Here is a 13,687-nt window from a genome sequence, read left to right as displayed (position 1 = left end):
TTTTTAGCAAGAGTACTTAAAATTAATAATAGTTAAACGTGTTTTGCCCTTCGAGAAGACATAGCCGAGCATTTGTACCAAAACAACATAAAGGAAGAGTGGTTTTTTATATATTCTTTTTTTGACTTTTTCTTAAATCTCGTCTTTTTTTATTATTAGTGTATTGTTTTTTAAATGAATGGAAAATAGTTTTAAAAAATCTATGTTTTTTTGTTGTATTTTTCATATAAATCTAAATAAAAAATGATGTAGAGTGGTGTTTTATGCCAAGTGGTTATTGTCACAGTTACTAGCTGTATTAGAGTCTTCATATTTATATAAGTATTTGTTGTTTCCAAAAAAAAAATCCCAAGTGGTTAAAGGTTGGGTGTGATGATGAGGTGGCACCAACCACATTGGTGGTTAGTGATGAGTATAATGGATAGCCTAAATGCATAGATGCAACTAGAAGTTATTTTGTTTATCCATCTAGAAGCTTTACACTTAGAAATATTTGCAATTTGTAGAAGTGACATAATTTTTGTAAAATATGCACTGAAAAAGCCATTTTGAAACAGAAGTAATTCATTTTTTTTTTTGAAGTCTGGGAGATAGATGGCCATTTTGTAGAAGTTGAAAATATGATATTTTGGTGTTGTTCACTTGCCTCTTTTTTTCTTTTTTTTTTTTTTTTTTTGTTAACAAAATTTTAAATCTCCAGATTTTCCCTGGTTCCCACGTCCAATGAATTCACAAGGTTCATTTATTTTTTTTAGATAAATTTGAAGGACCGGTACTGGAAGTCTTCTCCATTGACCCATTAATATAGTGTGGACCATGAACATTAATATATGAAGTAAAACACACTCCATTTTGCTGTGTCATTGGTCTACCTACTCTTTCACATAAAGACAGTTGGCTACTGAAAGATGGAAATTTCTGTTGACAAAGACTATCATGGCAACTTTTTCCATCAGAAGTTTCAGTTTATGAAGTTATATTTTATCTTTTCTAAAATTAGTCTGGCCTGTAATTTAAAACAGTATTACCAAAACCAATTTAATTTCGAAAACAAATATACACAATTTGATCAATCTGAAGTAAAACATGTCACTATCTCCATTTACCCATTCACACAGTTTCAACAAGACAATCATCTATATATAGTCATCAGTTACAAACGGATTTATAAAGTAAAACATTCCTTGAGTGAAACTTCTATTAACATTAATCAAAAAACAGAAATAAATGTCTATATAACCAAGGTAAGTTATATAACTACACTCTTAAATACAACAATAACATATAATATTGTTCTTTTTTTGTAATCCTAGCACCTTGGTAAATTTCGGGTTACAAGGAGTTTCATTGCTCTAAGAAAAAGGATTAATATCTTGACAGATACAATTCAAAGTGTGACAACTCTGGTGGATGGTTGGTACTGCTCTCAAGACTATTACGAAGACTTATATTGGGCGTCTTAGGAACCAAGAGGTGTTTGATAGCAAGCCAATTGTTGTTCACTCTATTGTGTCTGATATTAAATCTTTTGCTTTCACGTAGATTAAGTGTAGAACCAAATTAGGGTCTAGAGAACTGGTGTATCAATCATATGTTGGATTTCTTGTAATTTTCCTAGCTTCTTGCTAGATGCTTTCTCTATAATGTCTTGTTGTTAAAAAAAGAGATATAATTCAAAGTGTAATACACTCCTTTGTGGAAAAATATGACACTGAATTCTAACGTAAAAGACACTTCTTGTGTAAAAATATCACAATGCCCAAAATTCCTTTTCGAGTACGTAAAAGAAAAGCAAACAAGATAAAAAGGTAGCTCAAGTATAAATTACAATAAATTAGTAGACACAGACCATCCTTTTTTATAAAGCAACATGACAAAGCAAATAACGTACTCCTCAAACTTTTTATTTTACTCCCTAGCTCTACTAATTGTCACACTATCCCTTATACCAAATTTCGCTTCTGCTACTTCAGAGGAAGCCAATGCTCTTCTTAAATGGAAAGTAGGCCTTGAAATCCCAAAAAACTCCTTGCTCTCTTCATGGATTACTCTCTCTATGAATTCCAGTGCATCAGTTCCATGCACTTCTTGGTTTGGAGTACTTTGCAATGTTGGTGGGAGCATTCAAAGGTTGAACCTCAGTTCATCCGGCTTAAAAGGTACACTCCATCGATTTTCATTCTCTTTGCTACACAATCTTACACATTTTGATCTCGGCGTAAACAGCTTCTTTGGCCCCATCCCATCAGAAATCCGACTCCTGAACAAACTTGTATATCTTGATTTTTCATTGAATAAGTTTTCTGGAGTAATTCCCCCTGAAATAGGAAATCTGCACCAGCTAAAAATCTTGTATCTATACTCAAACAATATATCTGGCTCCATTCCTAATGAACTTGGGAAGTTGAAGTCTCTTACTGGACTTTCCATGAGCTACAATCAACTTGGTGGTTCTATTCCTTTATCTCTAGCAAACCTTAGTAGCCTACAACTTTTGTACCTAAGTCAAAATAAATTATCTGGTCCCATTCCTACAGAACTTGGGAACTTGAAGTCTCTCATTGATCTGCAGCTGAGCAACAATAAGCTTAGTGGTTCTATTCCTTCGTCCTTAGGTGATTTGACATCTTTGAATGTCCTTTATTTGGACGAAAATCAACTCTCTGGTCCCATTCCTATTGAACTTGGGAATTTGAAGTCTCTCAGTCAACTTGTGATGAACGAAAATCAAGTTAGTGGTTCCATTCCTTCATCATTGGGTGATTTGATATCTTTGAATCTCCTTTATTTGTACCACAATCAACTCTCCGGTCCTATTCCTACTGAACTTGGGAATTTGAAATCTCTCATTGATCTTCAATTGAGCGACAATCAGCTTAGTGGTTGTATTCCTTCATCACTTGGAGATTTGACATCTTTGAATCTCCTTTATTTGGACCAAAATCAACTCTCTGGTCCCATTCCTATTGAACTTGGAAATTTGAAGTCTCTCACTAGTCTTGCGGTGAGTGACAATCAACTTAATGGGTCTATTCCTCCATCTCTTGCAAACCTTGGGAATCTACAGATTCTGTACCTTCGTGCGAACAAATTATCTGGTTCAATTCCTCAAGGATTGGGAAATTTGGAATTGTTCGAGCTACAAATGGACACAAATCAATTGTCCGGCCATTTGCCTGGAGGTTTGTGCCATGGAGGAAAGCTTCAACTTTTTTCGGTAAATAATAATCAACTCGGTGGGTCTATTTCAAGAGGATTACATAATTGCCCTAGCTTAATTAGAGCTCTTTTTAATCAAAATCAATTCAGTGGAGATATATCGAGTAGCTTTGGGGTCTATCCAAGCTTAGATTACCTTGATATCAGCCACAATAATTTTCACGGGCAGCTTTCTCAGAACTGGAGTAAATGCAAGAATTTGACATCCTTAGTGATGGGATCTAACAACATCAGTGGTAGCTTACCACCAGAGTTTGGAAATTTAACACAACTACGAAGACTTGATCTATCTTCAAATCATTTGGTTAGTGAGATTCCAAAGGAGTTTGGGAAGATGAAAAGCATGTTGAATTTGTCCTTGGCTAATAACCAACTTTCAGGTACTATACCTGAAGAGTTTGGATCCTATGAACTTGTTGAAGTACTGGATCTATCCACAAACAGATTGAATGGGTCGATACCAAGAAGTATTGGTTGGTGGGCACAAATCCACTACTTGAATCTTAGTAATAACAAGCTCAATGAGAACATTCCACCCGAGATTGGTAAATTGGTTCATCTTACAAAACTTGATTTATCTCAGAATTTGCTCACGAAAGAAATACCAACTGAAGTTTTAAGTTTGAAAAGTTTACAAAAATTGGATCTTTCTCACAATAGATTATCTGGTCCTATTCCTGATGCTTTTACAAGTTTGCCACGCGGGATTGATATCAACCTTTCTTACAATGAGCTCTCCGGTCCGATTCCCCAAAGCCCCAATTTCGTGAATGCATCTGTAGAAGGCAATCCAGGTTTGTGTGGAAATGTTACAGGAGTGAAACTGTGTGCAAGTCAAATTATGAAGAAGAAACACACTCCCTTTCACCATAGGCTAATCCTTGTAATTATGCTCCCTCTTATCGGGGTATTTTTACTTGGTTCATTCACGTATGGTTTCATTGCTTATCACCAACAAAAGAAAAAGTCTCTACAGAAACCATTGGAAGAAGAAACTGGTGATTATTTCTCCATTACAAATTTTGATGGCAAAGTAGTGTACGATGATATCCTCAAGGCAACAAATGATTTCGATGAAGCTTGTTGTATTGGGACTGGAGGGTATGGTACCGTGTACAAAGCTGAGATACAACCTAACAATGTGGTAGCTGTCAAGAAGCTTCACCCATCATCATCTGAGAATGTTGATCATAATGGATTCGTTAATGAGATACGAGCATTAACGAACATAAGGCATCGAAACATAGTGAAACTTTATGGATATTGCTCACATGCCCGCCACTCGTTTTTGATTTATGAATACCTTGAAAAGGGGAGCCTTGGATCAATCTTAAGAAGCGATGTCTTAGCAAAAGAATTGGATTGGTTGAAAAGGGTCAATATTCTAAAGGGTATAGCTAATGGTTTGGCTTATATGCATCATGACTGCTCACCTCCTATAATTCATAGAGACATTTCCATTGCCAACATCCTTCTTGATTCTGATTATGAGGCACATATTTCTGATTTTGGCACATCCAAGCTTTTAAAGCTAGACTCATCCAACTGGACCGCAATTGCAGGAACCTGTGGTTATATCGCGCCAGGTAACATAATTTTGTGATGTTAGTTCCACATTTTCTTAAGTTACATAATATATTAATAAGTATATGTTCATACACGTATCTATGTTTGAATCTTGTGAGGTTAATATAGCTTTTTTTTTATCTCATGTTTTTTTTGGATGTAGAGCTCGCTTATACGATGGTGCCAACTGAGAAATGCGATGTGTATAGCTTTGGGATCGTTGCATTAGAAGTGATCATGGGAAAGCATCCTGGTGAACTACCAACGTTGTCTGTTGATTATCTGGTGTTAGCAAATGTTGGAGATAGTCGGATTCCACTTCCTTCACCACAACTTGAGAAACAAGTAAATTTGGTACTCAATCTCGCAAGAGCATGTTTGAACTCAAATCCAAAAGAAAGGCCAACAATGCGCCAAGTTTCAAATCTGTTCATGAAGGCCTGATAATAGTGTACTTTCAATGCTCTTTCTTTTGTCATGTTCTCTATATGCATCCTGATAATATGTATTGATTTGAATGCCTACTTGTTATGAAACTTCTCATATGATTTCTTAAATCTTTATGTACTAGATCAACAAATAAGTTAGTGAAGAATGCTATCTTTTTAGAAGCTTCATTTCTGGAAAATCAAGTATTAGTGAAGGACAAATCTGTCACTTAATACTCTTCATGACTGATTAGCTACACAGAAGTTGTCTGTAATTTAGCAACGAACTTTCACTTGCTTTATTTTCAAGTGAAGCTTACCAACAAGCTTTTCCAATAATTGTAACAAGTAGCAAAAATAACAATGGTAGATTAATTACAAATGATAAATTATTTTCTACAGTTTATGTCAAATAAATAACGACTGAAATACAAAAACCAATAGAGTTTTAAACAATATACAGAGAATATTCCCAGTTTGTATAAGTTGCAATTCATCTTAATTCAAAATACAATATTCCCATCAATTGCATGTTGGTGTTGGGAGGCAATCGGTTAGGTGTGTGACAACGAGTGGGGTTTTTTAGTAAGAGATGTGGGATAATTAGTTACCCTGAAAAAGTTTCAACAAAACTAAAAAAAAAAGAAGTTCAAATTAAAATATTTGAAAAGTCTCTTGTGTTTTTTTTTTTTTTCTATTTACTATGGCCAACGACTCATGGGATTTGACAATGGTTTTTCATCATTCTTCTAATCTCCTACTTTGGCATAATATAATTTTGATGCTATATACCCCCTATGCTACATAACTCATTCATATATACAAATTTTGTATTAGAAAATAGATATTTATATTTTACATTATAGGTAAAATTTGTCTTTAGAGAGATGACAACTTTTAAATACTAACAAGTTTTGCATCTTAAAGCAATTTACATGCAATCGGCTGTTAATTGGAATGGAAGATGTGCTACTAGAAAACCAAACACAGTACCTTTAGTCTCTGCATACTTTCTTTGTCTGAGTTCATACTTGACACTTTTTTTTATACATAAAATCAATTAATGTTATATCCATATCCTGCCATATCATGTTGAAGTGTTTTTATAATTATTCAAGTTATATAATATTAGAATATTCTAAAGTAGAAGATTGAGATTACGATTAAGAGTTCTAGCATTCAAAATTCAGAAGAATCAACATCAAAAGTTGCCCACTAAACATCTCATTATCACATAGCCATTAATGCACTAAGCAAGGTTTTGGTTCATTCATTTACACCTATTTCTGGATAATGCAATATATATTCTCAATATTTGTACGCGAATCTCTATGTTTATTGGGGTCCACGAGCCTCTTGTGAGCTGCCATTGGCCTAATCTCAAACAGATTTGTAATTAGCAGGATCTATTTCTTTCGTAATCATTTACTTGGAAAATACAATGTATAAGTGCTATATATCATCTTAGTTTCATGGATATTCAATAGATCATGAAAGAGATTGCAAATTGTTTGATTTATGAAAATTGTTAGTGTGATCGAACTAAAACAGGGGTTCTCCACATTGATGAGCATAAAAAAAAGAACAATTAAAGACATGATATTTAATGTTGAGCACTTTTTTATGCAAAGATATCATAAGAAAACTAACTAGCTATACTAACAAGCAAATTTAGTTCATCTGAAAGTGGAATGTTAGCTAACATATTAATATCATTGCCTAGGAACCACTACTTCTCTCATATTGTATTGGGTGTGTAGTATTTTTTGGTCAGAATTGACAAATAATTGGAGATCGGTACTTATTTGCTGTAAGTATTCGTTGTTTTCTAATAGTCTATGAATTCAGAACACATTTCATCGAACACTTTATATCCATTAGATACAAGGAGTGTTGGAATTAAGATAGTGAAAGAAAATGAGGAAAGAAACCAATACATACCTTCTAATTTGATATCCACTTCAATGATGGTAAAAATAATTGACTTAAAAAAAATTGTAAAAAAGATTATAGTCGGTCTAAAAAGGTCTTACAAAATGTTGTAAAAAAATATAAAAGTTGTAAAAAAAAATAATTTGGTAATGTTGTAATCTTCAAGAATCCCTTTTGATAGTGATTTTAATTCCTTTTTTTTTGTGAAATCTAGTTTTCTTACATTAATGGAAAGTTGAACTCATTTAAGTATCCAATTTGTTTTAAAAACTTGAACCCCGAAACATGGGGTGTAACATTAGGAAAAGATTTGAAAAGAAAAAAAAAAGGTAAAGTTCCCTTGAATGATGAACATAAAGGTAAAGTGGTAATTGATAAAGTTGTCATTCTAATGATTTTAATGTCTAGCAAGGAAACACCAAGGGAGGAAGCGAGGACAAGCCTCACAATTGACTTTGCAGCGATAAAACTGTTGAAAATAGAAAAACAGGACTGGATCTATAAAAAGTTCCTAACCATGGGGAGGAAATTTGTAATTTTCTTAGAAAAAGTTACGGTTTTTTTTTTATATTTGATAACATTGAGGTACAACTTGCAAAAGGAAAGTTTTGGAGGGTTGGTTGTAAAAGTTAACAAAAAAGTCGGAAGTGATAATTTGGGAAATCCGAATTAAGGATGAATTTAATGTTGAGGATCAAATTCAGGGTAATTGCACATGAAATCAGAAAATAAAATTCGTCTATAAATCCAGCTTAAGAGGAATCGAGTAGAAGCAGTAGCAGAGGGAACTTCTCAAGTTATCCGGGCAACCACAATTTTCTGGCGAGAACATATAAGGAAATCAATTCCATTACAGAAATTTGGTGTAAAAAACTCCATCAAAGATTCATGCATCAATTTTCATCTCTACTGCAAATTTGATGATTGGAGGCAACATCTAAAGACTGGTTTCATCATGGGAGCCTTGAATCGATGAAAACATAGTTTGGGTTTAGCTCGGATGAGATGTGGATATCCAGATTTAACCATTCGAACCAGTTTATGAACGATTTCATTCCAGGTACTATGCAGCCCAACTGTTCGATCAAATGCTTCAACCAAACTCATTGGTATGAGGACCAAATTAAACACAGAAACTGGAGAAGGGTTCTACAAACAGTCAAGAAATAATTAACATGATATGCACGTTGGATTTTTGTTTAAATTTACATGAAAATCTGATCAGTCATGGAAGATAATTAAGAGCTGTAAGATGAAAATTTGAGAACCAAAAATTGATTAACATACAAAATGTGCAGGCTCAACGATGGTATGGAATTGGCTAAATTAGAGAAAGGATAAAGGACTGATTGAACACTATTGATTATAAGCTGAACTCGATGATGAAATTGAATACTATGAAAAATGAAACGATTGTAGCAAAAGAATTGTAAAAAAGGAATGATCATAACAGCTGTGCAATTCGCTGATGGTGTTTCATACATTGTCATGACTTGTTCCATGCATCAAGATTTTCAGTAGTGAAAGAAGTCAAATGTAAACAGCTTATTGATTTGTTTTACCAATGAATTTTGTACTCATTGCACCAAAATTCAGTTCTTCTGTAGGACCCATACGTATACACACAATGTGAACATTTTTTTTCTTCTTCCTAGATGGTCATAAGTAATACAATTCAAAGTGATACATTTCTGGTCCCATTCCTATTCAGCTTGTGATTTTGAAATCTCTCATTGATCTTAAGTTGAGCAAAAATCAACTTAGTGGTTCCATTCCTCCGGAGTTTGGAAATTCAACTCAACTACAAAGGCTTGATCTTTCTTCCAATCGTCTAACAGGTCAGATTCCTAAGGAATTTGGGAAGATGAAAAGAATGTTGAATTTGTCTTCGGCTAATAACCAGCTTTCTGGTATTATCCCTCCAGAGATCGGATCTTTTGAACTCATTGAAGTACTTGATTTATCTACAAATAGATTAAACGGGTCGCTACCAATAGGGATAATGACTTAAAAGAACATTAAAGTTTCAAATTTGTTCAAAAAACACCATTCAAGTATTACATGTTCAAAAAACACCATCAAACTAAGACATATGTTAAAAAAAACACCAACGAATTACATATTCTGTTCAAAAAACACCATCTTTATGGTTTGGAGTAACTTACATGTTTAGTCTCTAACTCTTTTTTTTTTTAACTCAGACAGTCCCTAACGTTTATATTTATTTTTCCTTCGGACCATGATCGAGTTAAAAGACTAATATACCCTTATTAGTTTCATTTAACATTTATTTTTATTACTTGTTAATTATTTATACAACTGATATATTTATAATAAATAATAACATAAATTGTATAAATAATTAATAAATAATAAAAATAATGTCAAATGAAAGTAATAAAGGTATATTAGTCTTTTAACTCGATCAGGGTCCGAAGTCGAAACAAATTTAAACTAAAAGGGACCATCCGAGTTAAGAAAAAAAAGTTAGGGACTAAATATGTAAGTTACGCCAAACCATAAATATGGTGTTTTTTAAACAGAACATGTACTTCGTTGGTGTTTTTTGAACATATGTCTTAGTTTGATGGTGTTTTTTGAACATGTGATACTTGAATGGTTTTTTTCGTACGAATTTGAAACTTTAATGGTCTCTTAAGTCATTTTCCCCTACCAAAAAGTATCGGTCAATGGGAACATATTCATTACTTGAATTTTAGTAATAACAAGCTCAGTGAGAAAATTCCATCTGAGATTGGTAAGTCAACTTACAAAACTTGATTTATCTCAGAATTTTTTGTCAGATGTGATACCATCTGAAGTTCAAGGTTTGCAAAGTTTGCAAAAATTGGATCTTTCTCACAATAGACTGTCTGGTTCTATTCCTAATGCTTTTACAAGGTTGCCACATGGGATTGATATCAACCTTTCTTACAATGAGCTCTCAGGCCCAGTTCCCCAAAGCCCCAACTTTGTGAATGCGTCCATAGAAGGCAATCCAGGTGTTTGTGGATATATTACCGGAGTGAAACTTTGTGCAAATCAAATGATTAAGAAGAAAAACAATCCCTTTCATCATGGGGTCATCCTTGTAATTATCTTCCCTCTTATTGGGGCAGTTTTACTTGGTTTGTTCACGTATGGCCTCATTGCTTATCGACAACAAAAGAAAAGGTCTCCACATAAACCATTGGACGAAGAAAGCATAGATTATTTTTCCATTACAAGTTTTGATGGAGGAGTAGTGTATGATGACATCTTAAAAGCAACAGATGATTTTGATGAAGCATACTATATTGGGACAGGAGGATATGGTACCATGTACAAAGCTGAGATACAACTTAACAATGTGGTAGCTATCAAGAAACTTCACTCATCATCATCTAAGAATGTTGATCAAAATGGATTTCTTAATGAGGTACGATCATTAACGAACATAAGGCATCGAAACATAGTGAAGCTCTATGGATATTGCTCCCATCCCCATCACTCATTTTTGATTTATGAATACCTTGAAAAGGGAAGCCTTGGATCAATCTTATGCCATGAGATCTTCGCAAAAGAATTGGATTGGTTAAAAAGGGTCAATATTGTGAAGGCTATAGCTAATGGTTTGGCTTATATGCATCACGACTGCTCACCTCCTATAATTCATAGAGACATTTCCATTGCCAACATCCTTCTTGATTCTGATTATGAGGCGCATATTTCTGATTTTGGCACGTCTAAGCTTTTAAAGCTAGACTCATCCAGCTGGACTGCAATTGCAGGCACCTATGGTTATATCGCCCCAGGTAACATAATCTTGTGATTCTGGTTCTACATCTTCTTAAATTTCATGACATATATAAATATGTATATGTACATATATGTATTTATGTTAGAATCTTGTGGGGTTAATATAGTTTTTTTTTGGTTTTTATTTTATGTTTCTTTCGATATAGAGCTTGCTTATACGATGGTGGCAACCGAGAAATGTGATGTGTATAGCTTTGGGATTGTTACACTAGAAGTGATGATGGGAAAGCATCCTGGTGAACTACCAACATTGTCTGCTGATTATCTGGTGTTAGGAAATGTGGGAGACTGTCGGATTCCACATCCTTCACCACAAGTTGAGAAACAAGTTGATTTGGTGTTGAGTCTTTCAAGAGCATGTTTGAACTCTAATCCGAATGGAAGACCAACAATGCGCCAAGTTTCAAATCGGTTAATGAAGGATCTGCTTTAAACCGGCATCTCTTGCTTGATCAATATAGTGTACTTACAGTGTTCTTTACTTTTCTCATGTTTCCTATATGCATCATGTCAATATGTATTCATTTGAATGTGTTTTTGTTGAGAAACTTTACATATGCTTGTAGTAGATAAAAAAATAAGTCAATGAAGATTGCTATACTTCTAAAACTCTCTACTATAAATCAAGAACAAGGCCATACACACATCTCCCAAACAAGAAATGATGTAAAATTTTGCTGTTATACTTCTTATATCTATTTCAATTTTTTATTTATTTTGTAAGTTAAATGTTAATTAATAGTTATTATAATGACTTCATATTTCAAAAAGAATACATCCGTCCATAATTCGGGTAGCACATCATGTGTTATATATGATGGGTTTTATGCATAAGAACAATCCTATGTGCTCGTACAAACCCTAATGCTTGGATCTAGGTTTCTCTATTGTACATGCTTTGAATCCAAGACTAATAAAATTAGATCTAACATATTATAAACTGAATTAGGGTTTATATAATTACCTTTGATTGTTATATAGCAATAACAATCAATTCCTTGCTTGAATTGGCTTTAAAAGCTTAGTGCCTCAAGTGTTGCACCTCTAATGGAGTCACAAACACCTTATGCAACTTGGATGAAGAGGAGAAGAAGAGAGGCTGCCAAAAAACGACTAGAAACCCTAGAGAATCAGTTGTCCACGTTTTTGGGGCCTAAGGGGTCCTTTATATACTTGTGTGGGCTGCTAGGGTTTCAGTTAAAACCCTAATGGACAGCTTAAACTCTAAGCAGCCCATGGAACCTTCTGGATAAGGCTATGGACGAAAATATGATGGGCTTCCATCATAATTTTGTTCACCCCTTACTCCTTTAGCATTCCTTTGCCCAATAACTCAATTATCCAATAATTGCAGTCCAGTCCCCTAAATTTAATTAATCTCTTTTAGCCACAAAATTAACTCTTAATTATTTCTTGACTAATTATGATTTCTCCTTTAATATATTATTCTCATAATACATTAATAAATCATATTTAAACCTCTCTCTCCTTAATTCATCCTACATATCGCAATGGTGAAGGCAACCCAAAAGGACCATGCTCATAATCGGGTCAAGTACATACCAAAACAGTTATGGACTTAGACACTAATCCAACAGTCTCCCACTTGGATAAGTCTAATAACTATTTTCAATATGACTTTAGAACCTGATCAGCAATCATAGCTTTCAAAAGCCGCTGTCAACTCTGATCTTATCAGATAGCGTGTCCTCTAGATAAGGGATTATATATTCCTCCATTCTCAAGATATCGTATAGACATAAGACATGAATTTCAATCATTCTCTCTATACTGTTTCCCGACTTCCGATTTATGACGACTGATAACAGACTACAATTGAACACATCAACTTAGTCCCGGCTTGGCCAAGCGCTTAGGTGTCATCACTAAATCATCGAGAGGCCCACAGATATCGCTTTTATCCCACTTTGGGTAAAAGGAATGGATAAACTTCGACTCAAATGCTCGCTTGCATTTATTGATCGAATCATACACAACAATAAGTTTTATAACACCAAGTTACTGGTGCGTTTACTTATTATCAATGTGCAACCGACCAACAAATGACAACTCACATGTCTCGGTTTCAAGAATATACAATATTATCGTCTCACTAATCACTCGTGATAAAACCATGAAGTGATCCAAGTGAGCGTGGGTTTAATCCAATACTCTAATCTTATCAAAGCACTCATGAACTCTGCAGCAAACCTGTGCCATGTCTAGACACTTCAGACAATCTACAGACAGATTCATGACAATCTTTATTCATACCTACTCCCAACATATGACCGACTGTGGATGTTTGAATAACCTAGTTATTCTGGAAGTCAAAACATGCAAACTGAAACATAACAATAACACTTAATCCTATATGGCCCCAAACTTGTGAGAGTAAATAAAATACTTCTATTTATCCACCATATTGATTACTCATTATTTATCATTTAATGTTTCGGATAATCAACTTATTACTTGAATTACAACAACAATTGTCCCATGCTCTAAACATGCACACTTTGTTTCCTATGGTCCATGCTTTGTGACATAGATCAATTGAAAACTTTTCCAATGATTCTCATTTCACAATTCCTTAATCCTAATTATTAGTGTAAGAACACAAGGTTCTTGCCACTACTAGAATATGCTAGATTCTAACATTTTACGCAACGATCCTTTCGTAAAGTCATAGCACAAAAGTCACCAAGACTTGGCTAATGAAATCACAAAGTACTTTCTTAGAA

At 34.0% G+C, this 13,687-nt stretch overlaps 1 protein-coding gene across 2 annotated transcripts; it reads left to right on the top strand.

Moving 5' to 3' along the window:
- The first annotated feature begins 1,852 nt into the window (after positions 1–1,852).
- On the top strand, positions 1,853–5,553 carry LOC145092774 (uncharacterized). Of its 2 annotated transcripts, XM_079030751.1 has the most exons (3): positions 1,906–2,159; positions 2,227–4,805; positions 4,949–5,553. In XM_079030751.1, the coding sequence occupies exons 1-3, from the start codon at positions 2,041–2,043 to the stop codon at positions 5,227–5,229; spliced, it is 2,979 nt and encodes a 992-aa protein (XP_078886877.1). In that variant the 5' UTR covers positions 1,906–2,040; the 3' UTR covers positions 5,230–5,553. The 2 variants fall into 2 exon arrangements, with proteins under 2 accessions (XP_078886876.1, XP_078886877.1); XM_079030750.1 differs by having other exon boundaries at positions 1,853–4,805.
- Positions 5,554–13,687: the final 8,134 nt, after the last annotated feature.

The sequence above is a fragment of the Lactuca serriola genome, chromosome 3 (assembly GCF_051521515.1).
Source record: "Lactuca serriola cultivar US96UC23 chromosome 3, Lser_US96UC23_V15, whole genome shotgun sequence".
Classification (NCBI taxonomy): Eukaryota; Viridiplantae; Streptophyta; class Magnoliopsida; order Asterales; family Asteraceae; genus Lactuca; species Lactuca serriola.
The sequence above is the reverse complement of the archived record's forward strand: the minus strand, read 5'-3'. Positions and strand labels throughout refer to the sequence as shown.